This window comes from Aythya ferina (assembly GCF_964211825.1).
Source record: "Aythya ferina genome assembly, chromosome: 8".
NCBI lineage: Eukaryota > Metazoa > Chordata > Aves > Anseriformes > Anatidae > Aythya > Aythya ferina.
In genome coordinates this window covers 19,805,794-19,830,461 of record NC_140304.1, presented here as the reverse complement: position 1 = coordinate 19,830,461, position 24,668 = coordinate 19,805,794, and the positions used below count along the sequence as shown (strand labels likewise).

General features: G+C 35.2%; 1 protein-coding gene across 17 annotated transcripts in view; it reads left to right on the top strand.

Moving 5' to 3' along the window:
- ADGRL2 (adhesion G protein-coupled receptor L2) overlaps positions 1-24,668 on the top strand; it is a 157,868-nt gene that overhangs the window by 125,594 nt on the left and 7,606 nt on the right. For 8 of the 17 annotated variants that reach the window (XM_084527861.1, XM_084527873.1, XM_084527876.1 and 5 more), the window contains 12 exons: positions 2,212-2,395; positions 4,527-4,649; positions 4,915-5,120; positions 6,210-6,383; positions 7,424-7,633; positions 8,648-8,868; positions 10,170-10,236; positions 17,445-17,536; positions 18,393-18,437; positions 19,405-19,573; positions 23,216-23,344; positions 23,764-23,860. In XM_084527861.1, coding sequence (XP_084383987.1) covers positions 2,212-2,395; positions 4,527-4,649; positions 4,915-5,120; positions 6,210-6,383; positions 7,424-7,633; positions 8,648-8,868; positions 10,170-10,236; positions 17,445-17,536; positions 18,393-18,437; positions 19,405-19,573; positions 23,216-23,344; positions 23,764-23,860 — 1,717 coding nt within the window. The remainder of the gene's footprint in view (positions 1-2,211; positions 2,396-4,526; positions 4,650-4,914; positions 5,121-6,209; positions 6,384-7,423; positions 7,634-8,647; positions 8,869-10,169; positions 10,237-17,444; positions 17,537-18,392; positions 18,438-19,404; positions 19,574-23,215; positions 23,345-23,763; positions 23,861-24,668) is intronic. The other 9 variants (XM_084527864.1, XM_084527875.1, XM_084527863.1 and 6 more) reach the window with 2 other exon arrangements.

Here is a 24,668-nt window from a genome sequence, read left to right as displayed (position 1 = left end):
AGATTGTATCTGTGTCTCTGAAAATTTTTATTGCACATTTTTTTGAAGTTTCTTTTAAAATACTGTTTTTCACTTGTACCTTCTGAGATAAAATGTAAGAACAATTTTTGAAAAGAACTTTAAAATGCTTTGCAACATAATAAATTAATTCAGACAATTACTGAAGAGACACCTCTCTATAGCAGGCACTCAGACTTTTATCCTGCAGCTTAGGAAAGGGATGGGAGGTGTCCAGTTATGGCAAAAATTTGACAAAAGGAGGCCAAGATCTGGAGCGAAATTCACTTCTCAAATAATATATATATATATTTTTTATTAGAAAGCTTTTTGTTGTTGTTGTTTGTTTGTTTGTTTTTTAATAGGAAAAGGAAACACAGCAGGTATTTACTAGACTGAATTTTCGTTCTTTGTTTTCAATAGTAAACATTAACATGAGAAGAGCAATTATTGGGTTGCTTCAACAGATGCATCAGAGGGGCCACATGGTCTTCCTACTTTCCCACTCATCTTTGAGTGGAGAAAATGCCTCAGAAATCTTATTGGACAGGTGATCATTTACCACAGGAAAAATGCAGAGTTAGCTAATCCCATAATAAACAAAAAGCATTTCAGATTAATAAATGCATACCATCAGCACTAGATGGAGACACATAAGAAACCATAGCCACAACCTTAATTTTTGACTGGTGTCATTTTCTGTAGATCTCAAATGGGCTTCTCTGGTTAGATAAGACTAATAAACCTCTTGAAATGACAAATCAAAAGCTGACTTACACTATGTAAAGGAAGCAAGTTCCCACTTTGTGACAGAGGATTCATTTGTACCTCAGATTAGAGGCTCCAATCTGTATTTCTTGGTGACTAATGAATCTGGCCTCTGCAGACCAATTTCTGTTCCACTCTAGTTAATGGCTGCAGCAGTATCAGTGTGAGCATTTTGACTATTCTGTCTCCCATTAGAGAAAGAAAAAAGGCTTTAATGCCACTTCGAAGTATCTTCCACCTGCCAGGAAGGTCATGGTGACTCACAATGCAGACAGAAAGAGGATATTAAAATGGGTTAGGCTAATTAATCTTGCTCTGACAATAGCCTTGACCAACTTTTCCTATTCCTATTACACAATGTAGTATTCCAGACCAACATCTTTCTGTTTGTACACTGTGTTCTGTTTCCATTCCCAATACTTTCAAATTGATCAAACACATTATATATATGCTTAATGACACATTATGACTCGGTAAATGGGACAGAGTAAACAGGGTGTTTCAGCAATGCATGGCATACTCAATGCACAGCTACATTATGCATTAATGTAAGAGCCTGCCTTCAATTGATTAACTGATTACTGTGATTGATTGGATTATTTTGTAAAAATAATGTAATCATGTCTCTGAATTCTTTTCTTCCTTATTTACTGTTACTTTATATGCAGCTTAATGAACCTTAAAACATAATGATAGAGTTGTTGCAGGAAAGACTTAAAATGGCAGCTTTATTCAGTTTTTCAGTTTTGCCTTCTCTGATAACAGGGGCAGTCAGTGGACATCTTGTTTGCTCTATTGATTTCCTTTTTTAACTGACCTTTGTGTAGGAATGGGAGTTAGTAATCTTTTTAAGTATCTATGAACAGGTACAGGAACAGGAGGAGGAGTGAGAATGGCCCAGGCTAATTTATATCCACCGAGTCAGCTTCATTTCATGCCTCCTGTAATAAAGAAAGCAGTTTGTCATCGACAAGTAGTTTACAGCACCATGGCTGCATGAGTTGTGCTAAGTTTCCAGAAGAGAATTATTGCCATTTTAGCCTAAGCTGCAGAATGCCAATTTTGGCATTAGTATTTTTAAATATAAGTTATATATTTTGACATTAACTTTAAGATGAAAGCTTCAGGCAAAACTTCTGGCATTTATTTTTTATATTTTTTCAGCACATTAACAAAGCTGTCTTTATATTTGACAAGAGACGAGTCAAATCTGCATGTTTACCACTTAGAGACTACACAATGCTAGTGGCTAACTGCACTTCTATTAATGCTTATCCAGCAAGGGGATGGAAAATATTTTTATTTTGAAAATAGTTTTATAGTGCCATTAAATCACAGTAAATCATTCTGACAGTAAAGTATTATAATTGTCACCAGATAACGTTGGAAATTTTCCCCAGCTGCCTAGGGCAATCAGACCTAATGATAGTTTTCTAATGAATGCAGGCAATTGTTGATACAGTGGACAACCTGCTCAGGCCTGAAGCACTAGAGTCCTGGAAAGACATGAATTCTTCAGAACAAGCCCATGCAGCCACAATGCTACTTGATACATTAGAAGAAGGGGCTTTTGTCTTAGCTGATAATCTCTTAGAACCAACCAGAGTGTCAATGCCCACAGAAAATATTGGTAAGTGAATTTATTTTCAAGTATTAATTAAAGTCGTGTGCACTGCTTTCCACAAAAACAAGAAAAAATATTCTGGGTTGCCATATGCTCTTTGAAAGGTGAGCTGCACAAAATTTTTAGAAAGCTATATGTTACCTGCCTGTGTATCAAAGGACTTGCTCCTGAGGAGAGGAGAAATGCTTTTCTTGCTTACTTAAACAAAATTAGCATTCTTCTTTAGTATCATTAATACAGTGTATAACGTAAAGTAGTTGATATTGCAAAGTTGATTTACCACTGAAAAATCATTAGCAGAATGTATAGATACGAAGAGTACTTAAATGGCAAAGTATGGATTTTTTGAGGTAACTGCTTTCTGTAGGGCTGAGGAAATGCTTTTCTATTATACATAATCTGTTCCTAATGAATTTAAATTACTTTTTGCAATGCAGTCTTCCAGTTAAATATTTTAGGCACTCAGAGCATAAGCCAAATGTTTATATTAAACATGACTGTCTTCAGGTAAAAATGTGTTCAGTGGACTACATCTCCCATAATGCAGAATAGTTATGCTCCAGAGACTGCAAAATAGCTGAAGATAGTTGGAGCATAATTTGGAATTTAAGTGGTGACAGAGAAATGAAGGGGTTTGGTATTAGAGATGTGCAAATATTGGTACACGGGATGTGTTAAGCAAAAATCATTGCTATGCATAAAATTAAAATTCCTTCATCTTATTACAGATATGAATGTAGTCTCAGTGAAGTACAAGGAAGCTGAAAGTCTGCTAATTTGAGGGGTACCGAGGTGGAGACTTGGAATAGACTCAGAAATGAGACTTTTCACGTTTCAATGTCTGCATATTTGTAACTGTAGAATATGATTCTGCCTAGTTTTTATTGAGTAGGAAGATACTGGGAAAAGATCAGGAAGGGTGTTATAGCCTGGTATAAAGTTGTTTCTGAAGGAATGATGGTAGAATTGCAGAAAGTTATCTGAGAAATTAACCATTATTATTTCCTCTAAATTATATTAAAAAATGTACTTTGGTTTCATGGGAAAAAAAATCTTTTTCCCAACTACATATGTTTCATTCGTAAGACCTTTATTTCTAAGACCTTTTAAGGTCTTTTCTAAGACATTTCTAAGATGCACCTTTATGTAGACCTGGACATCACACTTAGGATGTACATGTAGTTCCATGGAGCTCAGTAGACTGTCTGAACATCACTTCCTAAGTGATAAGCTACCGTCAAATCCTAGTGGTGCATCACTGATGCCATGCAAATCTGAATAGACCAATGCTGAATTCCCAACACACTTACTTGTACGTGGTTTAGAGAATGAGGAATGGCTCTCCTAAATTCCTTTTGTAGGTCCATAGTTTATAGCTATGGACTGATAATTAAACTAGTTTAATGTAACATAGATATTTTACAAAAAATTGACCACTCTGACCCATATAATTTACATATCTCAGGAAATTCATTCTTTCATGATAATCCCATGAAAGCTGCTCAGTATGCATTGCAATATGAAATTAAAACTGACTGTCTGAGTGAGATCTAAATTTTCAATTTCAATACTGTTTTTTAGCGGAACCAATACATTTTTTCCTATCAACCTTTATACAAAATTATATTTAGGAAATATATATATATTTAGATATGAATATCTCTTTAGCTAAATACATGGCATAGGTATACTTAGGCATCTGTTTGCTGACTTTTAAAACCTCTTTATATCTAAATCAATACTTGAAGCTCTAAATCTGCTGGCTGTGGATACTGCATAGTCGTGTGAAGCTTCAAAATAAATGTTTATCTGCAATATGTGTATTCGTGGTATTTTAAGTGGATTTTTTGGTGGCACACATTAAAGCAAGGTTTGATGTTGTGTTTTCACTATTAAAATACTGCCATTTTAGTAGTATGCACGAGGTTTAATTAAAGTTTAAAGAAACTAACTCTATGTAGTTGAAACATGCCGGTACAGATCTGTCTTTCTGGTGGCAAATGTAGAACAGCAGTGTAAGAAAACTAAATAAAGATTGGGGGAAATAATTGTCATTTGGCGTATTGCAATCTGGCCAAAAGACTATCTCTGCATCCTCCTTTTTAACACTTGTTTTTTTTTTCTTGGGTCTGCTTAGTTTTGGATGTTGCAGTGCTCATTACTGAGGGCCAGGTGCAGGACTTGAAATTTCCTCAGGGCAATAAAGGAGGCAACTCGATTCAGCTCTCTGCAAGCACTGTGAAACAGAACAGCAGGAATGGTGAGTCCTGGGCACATAGCACTGCAACTCCATCACATTTTATAAAACCTACATTACCTCCTCTAGTTAAAAAATCAAAACAAAACACAACAAAACTGCTCTGTGGCTTTTTCTTGAACATAGCGGGTACCTGGGCTTTTTTCTTCAAATCCGTAGCCTGAAAATGTCTCTCTGTTTACTTATTTTCCACTCCTTAGGGTTACAGGTTGCAGCTTTTCTGTATAATTCTCTATGGTGTGATGATGGGATTTGTTTTCTTTCGTAGGGTTAGCAAAACTTGTTTTCATCATTTACAAAAGTCTGGGGCGTTTTCTTAGTACTGAAAATGCAACCATAAAGCTGGGCAGTGACTTTGCTGGGCGGAACAGTACAATTGCAGTCAACTCCCACGTCATTGCAGCCTCTATCAACAAGGAGTCTAGCCGGGTGTACCTGACTGATCCTGTGCATTTTACTCTGGAACACATTGATGTGAGTTATGCTAATGAATTAATGGGAAGGTCATAAAATCAGCAAGAGAGAAAAGCAATGCAGAAAAATAACCTTTTTTCCATTTGAATTTTAAATGTTGGTCTAGGTCAGAAACATGAGCTTAGTTAAGTCTATGAACATAAAATTAAATGAGCCTGGTTCAGTGATTATTAGAACTTAAGTGTATTCTTAATGAAAGCTAATTCAGTAATCAACATGAAAATGTAAATGACTAATTTGTTTCTAACTAAAAATTAACTCTTACCTTAGTAGCAGGGTAGAAAACAACTGTTAAGATTCATGTTTGTCTGATGTAGCAAATTTAAATGACACTTAAAATTTTTACATTAGATTTGGACCAAGCTCTGGAAGCCTATACAAAAGAATTGCTTAAAATGAATTTATTTAATGAAGAATGAAATATTATATCTTTTTTTTTTTTTAATCATTTAAATTTGTGTATATGTTTTTTCATGATAATTTATTTGATGTTTCTTTGCTCTTCTGTTTGATCCTGTCTGTTTTCATGTCTCACATGAGGAAAGTAAATAGCACAGTGACAGAGAAAATACGGTTGGATTTTCCTCCCATTTTGCCCTTTTTTATAAATCTGTTTTGATTGCTTTTTATCCAAATAGATAAGACACTGAAGAATTAAATTTTTCCTAATGTCTGTTCGCATGACTTTGGCCTGACCAAATGTTAGAATCAAAGAAGATCATATTTTCAAATTCTCAGTTACAGGAAAAAAAAAATCTCTTCAGAATAAATTTGCTGTCCTAATTTCACAGACAGCAAAAATGGCTATAATGTACCACCGGTGCATAAAATTGTAAGATGGAAATTGTAATTGTTTAAAATTGGGTCTACAGTAATTGAGACTATACTTTAGAGTGTTTCGGACTATAAAGTCCCTTTTAAACTAGATGTCTTCCTTGTATAACATAGTCCACAATTTTGCTGATGAAAAACTTTATTGTCCGAAACATGCAAAGTTTAATCTAAATTACCCTTTACACATATTAAACAATTGTTATTGCCATCTTAGTGTGTAAAATACTGATTTTATTTTATCCTTTTATCTCCCAGCCTGACAATTATTTCAATGCAAATTGTTCATTCTGGAACTACTCAGAGAGGACTATGATGGGATACTGGTCAACTCAAGGCTGCAAACTGGTTGACACAAATAAAACTCATACAACATGTGCTTGCAGTCACCTAACCAACTTTGCAATTCTTATGGCTCATCGGGAAATTGTGGTAGGTAATGATATTACTAGCCATCAGCAGGAAACAAACTTTCAAAGATTAGCTTTAAATTTTCAGCAGGATACAAAATTGCTGAAGTTTCTTAAGTATTTATAGCTTCTACCTAGTTACTCCAAAACAATTTGCTTTCCATAGCACTTTCCATTCTCACTCATAAAGTTACAGGTAAGATAACAGAAAGACAAGGAAGGACAAGAGACTTCTTCAAGTCATACTTTAAAGTAAGTGACCATCTTAAAACCATTTTACAGACTTTGCATTACAGTTGGAGACTACTGGGGGGCAGCTGTGCAGGCTGTTCCCACAAGCACAAGTGCCAACTCTTTTTAAAGCAGGAAGGTCAAAGAGTTGGTGATGATATCTTAAATGCCTTTTCATACTCTGAAATTCTGTTGTCTAGTTAAAGCATTTACTGGATGGCAGGGGGCTTAGAGGAAGCAATATTTGCAAGGAAATGAGACTTTTCATAAATCTACTGTATTCTGAAGGGTCACTGAAGGTATAACTGAGATGACAAAAATGATTCTGCTGGAACTGAAGGAAGGAACCGTCTTTAGCTAAATGTGAGATTAGATGTCAAATTACATATGTAACATATTCTGCATTTTGTCCTAATGGTTGTATTAATCACCACTTTCTTCTCCACTGTGGAGTTGCAGGTTTGTAGGAAAGAACATGTACGCTTACAGGATGTCCAACAAAAGTTCTTTTCATCAGAACCTAGTGGTACTTTCAAAATGTTATGTGTCACCAATTACTTTTGCCTTACAAGTTTACAGAAAGTCATAGGAAAAGTGAAAATGCTGTCTAATCTGGCTAAAATAATCTTTTGCTCTTAGACCTGCTCCTCTTCTACTTCTCCTAATCTTGTTCTTCTGGGAAGCTGACCTGAGACTGAGAAATTACTGAATACATTTTGTCCATCTCATGTAATGAACAAGTAACTTTTCTAGATGCTACCTGTTAAAATAGATTTTTGTTTATGCTCATAAGGAGTCATATTAATTTTCTCCATTCTTGGTTATTTCTAGTACAAAGATGGAGTGCACGAATTGCTCCTCACTGTCATCACCTGGGTGGGAATTGTCATCTCTCTTGTTTGCCTGGCCATCTGCATCTTCACATTCTGTTTTTTCCGTGGTCTACAAAGTGATCGTAACACTATTCACAAGAATCTTTGTATCAACCTATTCATTGCTGAGTTCATTTTCCTAATAGGCATCGATAAGACAGAGTACAAGGTAAGGCTTCTGTGTGTGTACTGTTCTTTTTCTCTCAAATGACTGTTTGAAACAGATTTGAATTAAAACAAGACAACACTGCCAAGCTTTCAGCATTCTGACACAGCAAGTCTGAAATGAAAGCTCTAAGTGAAAATAAGATAGACATGTTCATAAATAGTATTTGCATTCATCAAAAATATCACTGTGGCCTTAATTTCCCACATACAGCACTGCTTTTCATTTTCCATTGAGAAACATCAGCTATTAATGAAGCAGGTGGTTTAAACTTCTGAAAGAGGAGCTGAAATGAAATGTTGATATACCAGTAACATACGTATGTTCTCTCTGTATATTCTCATAAGTCTCAACAACTATTGACAATTTTTTCATATATATATAAGTACAGAGATGTACTTATCTATTTATTCATTTTTGAACTGCACATTCATGCAGGCTTTTTGTCAGTATTCATGAAATTAATTCTGTCATTCAGAAGCAATTCATTGTGTTGAAATCTAACAATCTGTTAGAGTTTCATCCAGAATTCAGCTATAGAGGAGAGAATTCAGACTGATTTCTGTTATGACGGTAGAAACTTCCAAAACTACATCAGATAAAAGTGACTTGATGGATGCTTCATAATTTTACATAAGCAGTATTACATTATGCATCTAGAACCAACTGTTCATGCTTCAGATAATCTAAACTACAAGCCCTAAAACCATATCAATTTCAAAATTAAAGCGTTGTTTATAAAAATGAAAACTGCTGTATAAGTGAAAATTGGAGGGTAAGGGTGTGGTTTTCATATCTGCATTCATACTGTTTGGCTTAATTTCCTTTTTGCAGCTTCTGTGAATGTATTAGTATTTGCAAATGTTCAATATGTGTTTTCAGGTTGGGAAAATGCTCCTGAATTTATGAAAGATCTCTGATAGATGTATATGCTGTTCTATTATACCCTATTTGATTAGAGATGTAATGATGTAAAGATTTTGTGGTTCATACTTCCATCTTTCTTTTTCTTTTCAGATTGCATGTCCAATATTTGCAGGTCTCTTACACTTTTTCTTCCTGGCAGCCTTTGCCTGGATGTGTCTAGAAGGAGTGCAGCTTTATCTAATGTTAGTAGAAGTATTTGAAAGTGAATATTCTAGGAAGAAGTACTATTATGTTGCTGGCTACCTCTTCCCTGCTACAGTAGTTGGTGTCTCAGCAGCTATTGACTATAAGAGCTACGGAACAGAGAAAGCGTAAGTAATTGCGAGTGACCTGAGTGTTTTTCAAGTGAATAATTTTTTTAAGCCTATTAGCTGTCAGAGGGTCCCTGACAGACTAAAATACCATCTGAAGCTTTATTGGTAAGAGAATGGCAATGCTGTGCACAAATTACAATCAAGTCTTTTGTAATTCTCTAGGTTCAGCAGATTTTTACTCTAGAGAGACCAATTCTAAATTATGGTCTTTCTTTTAGCACAAAAGATTGACCTGAAACAAATTGAAAAAGTAAATAACTTTTGGGCCTCAATGTGTATTAAGTAAAAATTCTTCTCAATTTAAAGTATCTATGGGCTTAACCACCCAGTTTTAACCTAATGCTTCATTAGATCTTTTTGTTCAATTGGCCCTTTAGCTAACTTTCATCCTGAATTGTGATAGTACAATATTCCAACCCATATAGTTCACTTTGATAACATTTTATCAGGCGAGTAGGGCAGGATTAAAATTAGCCACTGCTTTTTATTTATAAAAATATAGATACATATATGAAGTGACAGAACATAGACAGAAAGCATTTTTGAGGATTTAAGTTGCTGGAGGCATGAACTTGCCTTTCAGTAGCGTTTACTTTGTCCTTTGATGAAATTAGTTACAGGATGGGAAGAGACTGTTGACTACAAGAAAGCTGCTTGATTTTGCTATTGATGAAAGACAAATAAGAGCGATTCAGCAGGGAACTGTATGAAAAACAAATCACTAAATGAAGTCAGCCCTAATAGGTTTACACGTCATTTGGTCAGCCGTAATAGGTTTACACGTCATTTAGTCTGGTGTCATATACATTCTTTCTCTCATGTCCAACTCCCAGTTGGGGCATTTCATTTATAACAGATTGTTTTTCAGAAAAATGTGTCATCTGAACAATTTCTGTCTCATATTCTCTATGAGTAAGCACAATGATACAAAGTTAAAAGCAGATTCCTAAAATGTCACGGAAAACTTGTGAAAAGTGTAAAGATGTTACACTCAGTAATCAGTGACAACACCTATGACCAAACCTTTTAACTAGAAGAAGAGAGAGTTCATTTAGTTTTTGGTTTTGTTTCTTCTTTCTACGTTAGCTATTCTGATGATGTACATTGATGTTCAATGGTGTTATTAAACTGGACTCATCAGAAGAGTTACAGGTTAGGAAAAATTTTCCATGGACTAAGTGATACTGTGTACTGTTTATTGTTGTTTACCGACAAGTTGTAAGACTAAGAAATATTTCTGCACTTTTAATTCATTGGACTGTTCACTTCTCAATCTCTTTTTATTTTTTCTACCGTAGTTGCTGGCTCCATGTAGATAACTATTTTATCTGGAGTTTCATTGGGCCTGTTACCTTTATTATTCTGGTAAGAACTTTTCTCCTTTCATTTTACATTGCCTTACAGCAAAGTTCGAAAATCAAAAGAATGAATAACATCTGTCATTATTCATTCTTATTCATGATACATTTCATGAAAATTCTTATAAACAATTTGTAGCATGACCAGTGGTTATATATATAAATGTTTAGGAGTCTTTAGAGAGTGCTGACCAAATGATTAATTGTCAAAGCTATGGTGGCACTTCAGCATAGTCATTTTTTCTTAATGGCTTGAACTCTGAAGGTCATATTGACATGAGTAGTCATATGAAAAATCAATGAAATAATACTAAACCCATTTTTTTTTTTAAAGGAACCATTATTATTGCTTTCAATTGAGTTACTATTGGACATGTTCCAGAATTTAACTGCTAACTCTCCAATATAATTATCTCAAAAGGGTATTCTAATGTGTTGGATAATTAAGAGAATCTTATATCTTGTTATATTTATACAGTACTTATATCTATATTTGCATATGCATATTTTTCAGTGACTGTTTCTGTATGTATTTATGCTACATGCAGTGTATATCGGACACCCAAGTTCATCTGTTTCAGCATAAACAATATTATGTAACCAAAAGCTTATACACATTCTTGCAATAAACTCCATAAATTCATTGTATGCATACAGACCCATATACACACCAATGCCTGTGTGCCCCATTGTCCATTTTACACATCCACTGTCCGTTCTCTGAGCACCACTGCACAGTTTCAGGTAAAAAGTGCATAGTCATCTGTCAACCCAGGGAAAAAACATCTCCCTGTTATTTCAGGTTAATAATATCAACACTGTACAATCCAAGAATTTAGAAGGAAAATGAATGCAAAATGTACATTTTGTCTCACCTTGTTTTTAATCTGGTAGTTTAGGATCTTTAAGCCTGGCAATGCTCAGGAAATACTCAAGAATGCTGGGACTGGGGACTGGTATATAGAAAGCTTTTTCCATCACTGCTGATAGTTCATAAGGATGTTTTCATGCTTCTGAAGGTCTAAATAGTTGCCTGTACCTCTGCCTTTATACAGTAATGGAGTTGTGAAAAGTAACAGAAGTTACTGTTTTTTTCCCTGAAGGGCATTCATCAGGCAGAATTTTGAAATTTCTGAATTTTGAAATACTGTTATAGATCTGTATGCCAGACATACTGTTTTGTTTTTGTTTTTATTTTTATTTTTATTTTATTTTTTAGCTTATAGGTTACTTCTGCATGTAAGGATAAACTGGGACTTTTATTTTGGAAATTTCAATTAAAAATGTACCCAGCCAATCTTTCATAAGTTCTTTATTCTCTCTTGGTATTGTTCTTTATTCCCTCTTCAATATTGAAATAAGCTTATGTGTATTTAGGTCAGTGTCACTCACTGTTTACATTGAAAACTGTTTTAACTCTTGAGTAGCCCCTTTAGAAAATACAACTGTTCAGCATAGTTGTTGTTTTAGTTCATTAGCATATTTTCAAAGAAATAGGTTTAGATCTATATATAAATTGAATTAGAAACATTAATATCTTCACAAGATTTTTGTTTAGAACATTATAATTTTGTGGAGTTTATTCTAAAAGCATTTAAATTAAATCAAGTATCAGGATAATATCAACTTTTTAAATTAAACCTACAATTCTGAAAGAGATCCTTTGTATTTTCAATGAGAGGTGATATTTTTCAACACAAAGTTGTTCCTTCCAGTTGTAATGATTACTAGAAAATTGTTTGAAGTTTCATGTCACAGCAGTTCAGTTACCTCTAGTCTGATTGGTGATAATTTCACTTTCTGTGTCTAGCTTTTTATTTTATTGTTACTGCAAGTATTTTGCTAAGTCACCTCTATTTCAGTCTTGCTTTAAAATAACATTTCATGTGGGAAGCTTTGGGCATTGCTGACAGCTTTTTCACTTCCTCATAACCAGGTCAGAGTGAGAATAGAGGTGAAGGACATTTAATCATATTGACCATGTACAGACATAGTTCACTATTATTTACTGGCCATGACATTATTATCCTCCAGCAAATCATTTAGGCTGAGACGCAAAAGGCCTTTGGGAGCAGTATTCCCAACTTCAAAAATATGAAACAGCAGGTAGCAATCACAGCACAGTTCCTGGGAGTAATTCTTCTCTAGCAATTGCTTTGCCCTCTAATCGTCCCAGCTGAGAAAGCAAGAGAGACTGGAGGAAGTGTGAGAAGTGTAATGGCTGAAAAATAGTACATTGTGAGCAGTGTAACAAAAGAAGAGCCATATTTGCAAAGTAGCATCCTTAGTAGTGCGTAAGAAATTCACTTTGGTAAGCTTTTTTAACATGTTAAAACAATTTCTTGACAATGTTGATTACTACTTTAATTCACAACATTTTCTCTGAGCTTATAAGCTGTTGCACTTGTATCTGTATACGTGTCTGCGCAAAAGGATGGGGAAGTAAGGGAGGGGAAGTATGAAGTTCCTCAGTACATCTTCTGAGGAACTTCCAACTTCGCTGTTTCCATAGCCTGCCATGCCTTTGGGCACCAGGGTTATTATATCTATGGAAAAAGAGCGTGTAAGTAATGAGCGGTGGGAAACCATTAGTATGCCTGAAATGGTTTAATGAAAGCTTGGATCATGACACGTCAGGAGCTGTTCTTATCATTTGGACAGCTCCATCTGCATCTTTAATAATTAATTCAGTTCAGTAAGAGTTCAGCTTGCACACTCATTTAGAAGCCTTCTTCAGAGAGCACCTCTCTCACTGCCAGTCCCAGAGAGAAATAGGCTTCTGCATGGCTAAGAGCAAAGATCTGGAGATACAAGAACAGTTTTAGAGCTGCATTTGCCAGGTAACAAAAGCTCCGGGGAGTTCAAAAAGGGTCAGAACATGTGCAGTTCAGCTAGGTTACTTCAGAGTGGTGTTTCTGTTCTTCTGTCTTATCATATCCATGTCAGCACTGCAGGCTGTGTGGAATGAATTTTAAGCTGCTAAGCTCAGGCGGACGTGATTCAATTGAGCTGGTTGATGGCTATAAAACAAACAGTGCACTCCTGTAATCTGTGGTGAGAAAAGCCTGAGTATTTTGACTTCTATGTAGATCCGTCTTCATTCATATTCAAGAAATGGATGAAGTTGATCTGACTTTAATTCAGCTGAAACAACTAGAGTTTGCTCCTCTCAGATGGAGCCAATTGATTAGGCTACCAAAGGCTACTTAAGCAAAAATTCATAGGATGTCCTGTTCTGTTAACATTGGAAAGAGCATTTCTCTTCTTCACTCTGACTGAGAAGTTCACCAAACTCTATATGTATAGATATGGTTGCACACATATCTAGCTCCACATTTAAAAGCAGCCTGTATTTGCAAGCTTATGCATATAAATAATATATATATATTACAGCAGACACTTGATAAATGGTATTTATCTGCTGCTCACAAGGAAAAATTTATCATAATTTTTGCAAAATCTAGCTTTCTTTGGCCACTAATTCATTGTACCTGTGACTAATTCCAATCCATTAGTCTTCTGTGCAGGTTATTACATCCACTTTTTTTAAAAGGTAATTTGACTTTGAGACATTCAGTCTCTTAAAATTATATGGGTTTCGGGTGAGAAAAAGACAAAATCCCCACCTATATAATCTATCATATCGAGTACCTTCTGATTTTCAAACCAGAACTGCCATTGTTTGTGTTGGATCTGAAATAAATATGATCTTCCAAGGAGTTCCATTTGATTATTACCATAGAAATTATACAATGTTAATATTTTAAAGTAGTTATATTTTATCTTTATTTAATATGTATTCATTTGTGTTTATTTTGCGCAATTCTATCCAATTATATTAGTCAAATTAAGAGACAGAAAGGAATGGGTACTTTAAAAGGTATTCTACTTTTTTTTGTGTACTTGCATACATTTCCAAAATCAGTGTAAAGATTAAACTAGTTGTCTATGTAATCCAGTATCCTGTTTCTCATAGCGGCTATGTATTTCAGAAATTACAGCAAAAAAATAACATAAACATCCATGAAATACTATTGTAAAATATTTTGCCAATGTTTTAAGGTGATCGGACATTATAGCTTCACCTTCTGTAGCCCTGTGTTCTGTCACTGCAGAATCACAGCAGAATTCTCAAATCCTATCCTGATTCCTGACCAGACTTTTAAATTGTTATTTTCAGACTCATAGGGAGGGATTGTCTGATTTCCAGAAGTGCAGTGTGAACAAGAAAGAGATTTTACAGACTACAAAGGTTGCAATTCTCCATGGCTGTGTACACAGAGATGTGTTTACTGTCAGTGTGTGTGTGTATACAAGGTGTTTATATTTTTTTGTTGCTGTTGAAGGAGGGCAGTATTGTTGAGGTACATATTTTGGTTCATCTGGGATGAATGCAACCCAATTGTCAGGATGAGGCCTACCCATCAGTAGCCCATTGCGTTATAAGAAGTTTGAGGAATGTTATAGACCCAAATTTGCTTTTGAAAGTCCACCTTGCTGTTCATGTGGGCCTTTATGCGACGCCAGAGTACTTCATGACTGTGGTGAACGTTCTTAAAGAAAGGTGGCTTACTGAGGCCCATCTGCCAAGCTGGAGAAGTATCTGTGAATTTATTTGCTTAGATTACTAACAGTTCAATCATCAGTCATGATATAATTCAGGTTGGAAGGGACTTCCTGTGATCTGTGGTCCAAGATCCTGCTCAAAACAGTCTGAACAGACCAGTTTGCTCAGGGCCAAAAAAGCTTTCCATATACAAAATTAGTACAAATGAACGTGAAAGCAGTAAGTTTGTTTCCTTCTTGTACAGACTTCTTCCCCCATGTATTTCGCACCAGGAAAAGTGATGTAGCTGCTCTTTCTACAAGTTATTATTCTCCGACAAATTCCCTTCTCTCACTGCTTAGTGTCTGGTGTCATAAAATGGCAGAATGCCCAAAAGTCTTTAACTCATGAGTTCCTCCAAAACAATCAATTTCTAGATGAAGAGCAGTGAGGGAGCCAAAAGTGACTGCATTTATAGAAAGGTTTGGTTACAGTTTTTGTAAGCAGGCAGGATAGGCTATTGGTAATGACACAATGTGCAAAGGGATGCTAGTGTATCTGAACAAGTGGCAAACCATGGTCTTTGACTGCTGAAACTGAAAACCAAGCAATATTTCACAGTGATGGAGAAACAAGTATCATACGCCCTGTTGTCATAGTTACTTTGTCTTCAAAGTAATTTTTTTTTTTTTCCATAGGAGGGCTTCTTCAGCTACTGTGATACAGCAGTCTGATTTTCTGTCAGATGTTTTTGGTGCTCTGTTTCCTCAGTTATAATTAAAATGTATAGTAAGCAACTGTTATGTAAAGCTATTTTCTAGCCCAGCAAGGACATAGAGATAGACAGAGCTGAGAAGCTACATAAAAACTTTTTAATGTGCTGGAGCTTGGTTTAGGCTCTAGGGTAGGGCCATTCTGGCGTGTATGTAACTGGAGGAACCTTAGTATCTAAATACAAGCTTTTTTTTGATATGTCACTTCACTCCTACACAGAATCAGAGGATATAAACCTCTCATTGCATTAGGCAGCCATTTACGGGTTAGGCCATGCCTATGAGTTTTTGATCCAAGAATGATGTTGCTGCTATATCCTATATTCAGGATACTCCATGTTAGCTTCTTAGGCAAGTACCTGTGCTGTAAATACTGTTCTGAACTGGCACACAGCGTCCATCCTGATTTTGAGAGTACAGTAATAGCGATAACTTGGTTGCCCATAGCATTAGGAATTATTTCTGTAATATATGTTTTTGTTAAACAGACTGTGATCAGAGTCTTCAAAATGCTCCTAAGTATAAACAGTAAATACTGTTAAGATCTTCTGTTTACTAGGAATTCAGTTACATTTCTGACCATTGTGGCTGTGGTGGTTTTACAGCTGTAGGAAGACTTCTGGTATGAAATGATATCTCCAGTATTACAGATACTGTGAGGAGTTCGATGCTTTCTCAAATCAAAGACTACCCAAAATAGGGGACTGGGTTTCACGATTCCCATCATTGACCATTTGAAGATGTATAGGGAAGTTTATAAGAATGAAGTTATAGTCTTTTTTTTGTATGTATGTTATAAGGATATCCAAGCATATTCTTCCATCTTCTGTTAGTGAATTGGTTTAGTTATTTCTAGTGGACTGTTGTACTAGTAGATAGGGATGTGTTTTTTTAATTAATGAAGGGGCATAACTCTTACTGTTCTCAAACATGATTTTATTTGAATTGTGTGCGTGATATAGGATAGTACGTACTAATTATTCAAATTAACTGTATACAACTTTTCAATTCATATTGTGCAGGCATCCTTTGCTTTGGCTTACCTATGTTCTTCACTTGCTTTGAAACTGATAGCAGAAAGGCACCTAGTGCCTTTGATACCTGTGATGCCATTTTACAATAGGAGCTATAAAAATTATGTTCACTATCTTCCCTATATGAATGACACAACAAGAATAAGACAGGATAGTCCTTTCCTTCAAGTGGCATGCAGTTGCACTTCAACAGAATCCAGACTACAGAAGGAAAGAGGGCAGTAGGAGGGTGCGCACACAGGATATGTCTCTCGCACTGTTAAGTTTGATGCATTTGCTACATCTTTACATTTCTTTTTTTTTCCTCTTTCTTTTTCTCTTTCTTTAATTATATTTTAGCTGTTTTCAAGACCTGAGTGGGATTTGTGAGAATAAAATTATATAACAAAAAAAAAAAAAAAGAAAGAAAGGGAGAAGCCAGCAAAGATGAAAAACCTTCCAGGAGCAGAATGGGATGGTGAAAAGGTGGCTAGTACAGCACAGTAAAGGATAACTGTAGTCTTCAGAGGAAGTCAGTGAGATGGAGAACAGGGCCAGAATTAAAAGGCAGAGGTGAACAGGGAGTGAACACAGCATGCTGGAAGACAGAGCTAGACAGACACTGACTAGTGTCGGACATGAGCTGAATGTGGCTGGTTCATGATGCTGGGGTCAGTTTGGCAAAATCAACTGAAACAATGACTTAAAACATTTTTGCCCCACATCTGTATTTGCAATCACCTTTTATAGACTGTCTGATAAAGTTAGCCAGTTTCTCTACAAATTTGAAAATAAACAATGGGGTTTTGTTTAGGTTTTAACATCCTTATTATTCAACCTATTACTTGAAGTAGTTTAATTTCATTCTTATCTGTTTTGACAGCTGAATCTTATCTTCCTGGTGATCACATTGTGCAAAATGGTGAAGCACTCAAACACTTTGAAACCAGACTCTAGCAGGTTGGAAAACATTAAGTAAGTGCTTTGTGTTCAAGTATGAGAACTATGATTATTTTCTGATTGCTGAACTGATTGAAAGCTACTCTCCATTAGGAGCACATGCCATTGTCTCCCAGCAACTGCAGATGTCAATTAGAAACAAACAGAACCAATCCTGCTTTCGTCACATTGTTGCTCTAATCTCACAAACACTGGTCAAAATTAGATAATTTCAGCCTGGAACTAGTGCCAAGAAACTGTTTCACGGAAATGCCACAGAACTGTAGTAATTTCATTTGCATTTAAAATGCACTTCAAAAATGATGTTCCTGTTTGCATGACTGATATGATTATATTAAGTTTGTTTTGTTAAATGACTTTTTGATTTAGGGATTCTGAGCAGTTTCTTCTCGTAATCCTGTTCTCCCAAGAGAATTGACTCTATTATTATTGTTAACTTGAAGATTATCTGCTGTCTTCATGCTAATTTAACAACTGTTTACTTTATCTTGGTGCTGTACTGTAGTATCCCTTTTTCAGAGTAATATAAGTGTTATATAATTAGCAAGGCTTTGTCAGCTCTTGATTCTTTAGATAGTCTTTTAGTGTATCCTGTATAGCTTTATGTTGTACCAAAGGTTTTTGTTATCAACACTAAAGGGATGGTGCAACTTTATAACACTAAGGGTTGGATGCAAAAGAGTCTTAGAGATTTGCTTTGAATGTTGAAAATGGCAAAGGGAAATTTACAGTAAGGCTAACGTTGTGAACTAGATGTTATGGATAGGTCAGTATCAGCTTCATTGCATGTTGCATGATGAGAGAGAGAGCTAATCTTTAGCATCTCTCTCTTTTCTTCCTTTTCCTCTTTCTGTCTTCTCATCCACACCAGTAATTACCGTGTTTGTGATGGCTACTATAATACGGACTTACCTGGGTAAGACAGAACCCTCCATTAACAAATTTCTGGCATGACTTTTAACTTTACAAACTCAGTCAATATTGTGGATTGCCCTTAATTTTAATTAACTAATTTTGAGATACCTGATTTGCTAAAGATTTTTTAACTATTATATGCCTTTATAATTTTAAATTGCTTGCCTCTGCATTTTGAATTTCCTAATTTTGACTAATTTTTATAGACATTTAAAAATGCTCTTATTATTTTCTGTTTCAATTCTGTCTAATAATTTTGTTTCTCTTTTCTGCTTATAATGCTTTCTAGCTATGAAGATAATAAGCCATTTATCAAGTAAGATCATTAGCTAGATGTGGAATTCACTGACTAAATTCCCTTTCCCTTCCATTCTGTGCCGTTCTCTACAGTTCCTTTTCCTTAACCTATTCATGATGGAATCTTTTTTAGACTATTCTGTAAAGCAATATCCATATTTTTGCCACATTTCAGCAGGGTTTCTTCATGCGGAAGTTAGATCATCTAGCTTCAGTTTAGCCGAGTTTATCAGAGCATTAAAGATTTGGGCTCTAGGCTTTTAATCTGCTGTTTAACCTTTGTGTTACATTATTTGGCGTCATATGGCAGCACCACTGTTTAAAATCTATGGTGTGATTAGAGGCTAAGCCAGATTTATCAATCTCTTTTGTAAAAGCAGATAAGGCAATGGCATAGCTGGGGTTTGCACTATACTTCTGCATTTCAAAATATTTTTGACATCCTATGCAGTTCTTGAAAAAGAAAAAGGTCATATCTACTCTTCCACTGGAGACTAAAAGTACCAAATGGAATTGTTCTTTCTTTAATAGATGAAAGGTTAAACCCAAGGAATTTTTACATTTGGATATGAACCTAGTAAAAATCAACTGCAGGAACTGAAATGTTAATATTGGATTTGGCAACATGCAATCTTATAAGTAATGATAGTAAAACTAATTTTCTTTTACAGATCCTGGGTCCTGGGTGCATTTGCTCTCCTGTGTCTTCTTGGCCTAACGTGGTCATTTGGCCTGCTGTTTATCAACGAGGGGACAGTTGTGATGACTTATCTCTTCACAGTATTTAATGCTTTCCAAGGAATGTTTATTTTCATCTTTCACTGTGCCCTTCAGAAGAAAGTAAGTTACTGAAAACATTAATGTGTGCTACCTAACTCCTTAATAATACCACATATTTTTCTTTAAAAATAGAGAAAAATATATAAGGTTTCAAAAAGAGGAGTATTTTGAAGTAGTTTGGGGCAGGTACTAGGATTCAAAACTAAGTCTTGCTCTTTGTGCATCTGAGAGTCATTTAGCTGCTCTGTGGCCTAGATTGGATTAAAAATGGCTGCAGCATTTCCAACCCAGGCTTGAAAAGTCTTGAGGTTTTGGGAACAAAATTATTATAGAAAATGTTTAACATTGGTAATGTGGTATGTATGATTTTGAATTTATAGCCAAAAGTCCTTTATGTGTTCATGAAACAAATCCTGCCTGCAGCACTGAAAACAAAGAACCATTTACGATATGAGCCCATCTCAGCCTGGAAACACTCTCTCAGATCAAGGCAGAAGACCTCTCTTGAGATCCCATTAAGCTGCCACATAAAGCTACGGGTGATAGGCAGGGATTATGCTATGAGTGCTTGTTCATTACAAAATTAAGAGAGATCTAAAAATTAATTTCATTGTGAACTTCAACACACCTAAGAAAAATAGTAGTCATTAACAGTAGACAACTGCTAACGGGGACAATTTTCTAAATACACCAGCATGACTACTTCTTTTCAAGTGTTTGCTTCCCCCAGCAATCCAACAGCTAAGTGTTCTTAACTGGAAAAACTGGAAGTTCTTGGCAAGCTCCTTCTCTGATGAAGGGGTATGCTAAATTAGTTCTGCTCTCTCTTTCCCATTGGGAACAGTGGGGTCCATACAGAGCATATCTGCTGTGGAGACAGAAAACTTACAGGGGAGAGAGGAACGGACAGGAGAGAAGGAAGTGAAGGGTGCAGCAAGGAGGGATTCTCTTGGGGTTTTCTGCTCCCCTTCTCTTCCCCAGACTGAGAATGGAGAATGTTTCTATGGATGCCTTAGAGATGCTTCAGTAAAGGATAAAAGAAAACTGCTCATAGAAGGCATGGCAAATGAAAATAATGAGAGGAGAGGGGAAGGGTAAATGTCAAAAAAATCACGAACCACATAGCATAGGACAACATGCAATAAATCCTTCATTTGGAAATACCCAACTTGCAATATTTAGGTTCTAAACATTTTTACTAGTTTTAGGCAGGAGACCTAGCAGTTATTAACTCCCATTATAATTAGCTCACCAGAGACCTAATTAACTGATATTTATAAAGTGGTTTGAGATCATTGCATAAAGCATTGCTGTGTAAGGGCAAAATCACATTCTTGCGTGTTCTAAACTATACCAGCTCTAAGAGTATCAGTGTCTCTAGATTTAGTGTAAATAATGGCTTTCAGACATGTTTTAGGGAAAGATCTGTGAGACAGAAAGGATTTTATCCAGATGAACATGGCACTGCTCTCGTTTTAACAGAACAAAATAACACTTAGAGAGGAGGTTAAGAAGAGAGGGAAGAAAAGGCACACATTTTCAAAATGCAAATAATTTATAGATTAGGGTTTCATATAATGTTGCCCTTTTTACCACTTGTATTGGACTTGAAAATCAAAAATAGATTCATTTTATATTTCTTTTTACAGCTGGGCATTGTTTTTATATTAAGTGGAGTCAGCAAAAAGCAATATTAAAATACCAGTCAAGTATGAAAAAGCGTAACTTGGAGCAATAAGATTTATACCTGAAAGAATGTTAAAGCTGCCATTTAAAATTTTTAAGTTTTGATGCCTTTGACTGGATATTATCCTATCCTCTGTCTGCATAGCTAATGTAGTCTTTTTATTCTTTTATTACTAGTTGGTCACTAAATTGAACAGAGAAATAGAATTGTGAAAATGAAAACTATTATGTTTCCAGTTCTGACAGGATGATAGTGCTGTTGCTTCCATCAGTTTCCAACAAGCTATAATTTAGAAATAATGACAGAGGAATGCACAGTGCTGACAGATAATGTACATTCACAGCAATATAGGCATTAGGCAAAAACAGCCCTGGGGGTGGTATTTGGGTGAAAATATAGTTTTGATTGCTATTGTCTCTACTATGTAGTGTTTTGAAGCATTTAATATCCATTAATGTTCAGGAATGTATTTTCTTAGGTGTTATACCCTCTAGTGATGATATATATAATCTTATATTTTTCAGAATACAAAGTTAAAGATTATAATTCTGTGTCCACGCATTTCTGTTTTCATTTTTGTAAATGTGTGTTTTGTGCTGTTGTAGGTAGGGGTTCATTTAAAATATGTAAAATATACTTAAGAAAGTTGAGTTGTTATCCCTAGATTGAAATTAAAGCACTAACCGTTCAGTTTGCTCAACCTTGTTGTAGTTTGTAGAAACATCACATTATGTATTCCATCATTAAAATTCTTGAAATACTGAAAAAAACACATGGCATACACAAATCTACACTATGAATTTTTTGCATTTTCCCCTCTCCCCTTTTTTGGTTTTACATACACATAGTTTTATTTCTGTCCCATATATTTTGTAGGCCAAGCAGAATTCACAGATTAGCTGAAACCTCAATTCTCAGAGAAACTTAGGAGTCTCATTAATATAGGTGAAACGCTTGGATTACCAAGTATCTGGTGGAAGATTTATGAATTTAGACCTAGATATCTTTACAAGTTTTATCCGATGTTTTCTTTCACTGATGCTGTCATGTTGCCAAGATGTGTGTATCCTGATTACTTCTATCACAATGTTAATATATATAAATTACAAAACGAAAGTTTCCAGTAGTTCATTGGAAAGAGAAGGTGAATAAATGCAGGTCAAATACAAAAAAAAAAAAACAAACAATAAAAGAAACAAAGAATACCACCAGTTCTGTTACTCTATCAGAGAAAAGTTTTGTTTGAACACACTCATCAAGTGTGTTCAGACTTCTGGGGTCAGCAAAGACAAAGATTTTATTTTTTTGTCCTAAAAGCAAAATATGCTTAATTTCTCAGCCTTTCTGTTTCAAATTCTGGGTCAGAGCCCCTGCTGGTGCCCCCACAACTGCAGATGGCTCTGTGCTGGGAGGGGGCGGTGGTGATTGTGAGCCTTGCATAAACCTGAAGCAGGTGTGACCAATGAACTAGTAACTGTTTGAGTTACCCAACCTAACTTTATATGAAAACTTTTTTATATAGTCCTTGCAATTTAGAGTCCAATGGAAAGGATAATTTAAATGGGTAATGTCAAGAAACGCAAAGATACCTCAGCCCTTCTTGCATGATAGGATGTTGCATGATAGGATGGGAAGATGAGCTTTCTATGGTTTATGTACTAAAAGCTAATACAAAAAGGACTGTTTTCATCCAACATTCAGTTCAGGTAAACTTAACTATACTAATCTACAATTTGAAGACAAAAATAATCCCATAATAACTCAGTAGCTATTATTCAAACACATCTGAATGAAGTACATGTGTACTTCAGAAATAATCTGTTAAAAAAAAACTGGGTGACTGCCATTGAGTAAGGTAGAATATCTGATTTTGTTAATGGCCAGCATTTCAATAGACAAGAATTATCCATTTGCTTGAAAAACAGTTGAGTATTTTCAATGCAAGATTCATGTCTTTTTGCCAGTGGAGATATTTGACGCTATTTTTTGCGCTAAGTGTTTTTATGTCCTCTTAGGTACGTAAGGAATATGGGAAATGCTTCCGACATTCCTACTGCTGTGGTGGACTACCAACTGAGAGTCCTCACAGTTCAGTGAAGGCATCAACGACAAGAACTAGTGCTCGATATTCCTCCGGCACTCAGGTAACAAAGATTTTGACAGCAATTTTTAATTAAACTTATTTATAAAAAGCCTACTGAGATGTGTTGCAAAAGTACTAATTGTCTTTTCATTATTATCATTTAGATGGCAAATACACACTTGTATATACTTGAATTGATTTCTTTGTAAAGATTTCCTTTTGGTTTGGACTAAAGCAAACACCTTACTTTTTATTGTAATTAGGGGCTGGTTTAGTGGAAAGTTTATACCATCATGTTTCATCTAAATGAAATTTAATAAACTAGACTTATAATAACAAAAGATGGAATTTCACGCTGTGCTAGAAGAATGGCTTACTTTAGACCAAAAGAAATACAAATACTCTACATAATAGCACATAGGTCAGAAAAAATCTTTCTGTGACTTACCATGCTTCTGTCTCATTGCTTTATGTTAACAGAGTCGTATAAGGAGGATGTGGAATGACACTGTGAGAAAACAATCTGAATCTTCTTTTATCTCAGGTGACATCAACAGCACTTCAACGCTTAATCAAGGTCAGTCACTGGGAACATTTCAGTTCTAGAAGACTTAAATTTTATACAGATTTTATATCATTTAATTTAACACAGAAGAATTTAAAAGAATGTGTTGAAAAATAATCTGGAACAAATGTTCTCTAAAAGCGGAGTTTTAAAGTCATGCACCAGCACATTTTAAAACCATTTTCCCTCAGCTGGCCCCCACTATATAAGTTGAATTCCTCCATTTGTGGGAGTGTATTTAAATAAGTTTCATCAATAATTTAACTTAAAAGCAAGATCATAATTTTAAATCCTTCCTAACCTTTATAGGTTAAATCTGAAACAGAAATATGAGTGCAGTAACATTTTAATGCATATTTGACTATGATTTTTAGGTGCAGAAATTTTCCCAGTGAAATCCAATTGATATCATTTCTATGCAAAAGATGTCTGTAAAGCATTTATCTTTTTTATTTCAAAGAGCATCGTACCTGTCACATGGGATAGAATCCAGAATCGGGCACAGAGAAGCCAGAACTTCAAATTTCTTATCTCAAATAGATTTTGAAATCTGTAACTTCGTTTTCATATCCAGTTACAAGGGTATTAACCAAGACAGAATGTCCCTTCCTTGTTCTCCTTGTTTTATTTATTTTTTTATTTAAAAACAAACAAACAAACAAACAAACAAAAAAAAACATTTTAAGCTAAGTAATGGAGGGAAAGGCTGCTTTGTGGAAGCTAAGCTCACAGTTTATTCTTCCACTCACATCCTTAAGAGAAGAACACATAGTTCTGACCAGTTCCTGCTCAACTCAGAAAGTTTCAAATAGAAAATTCA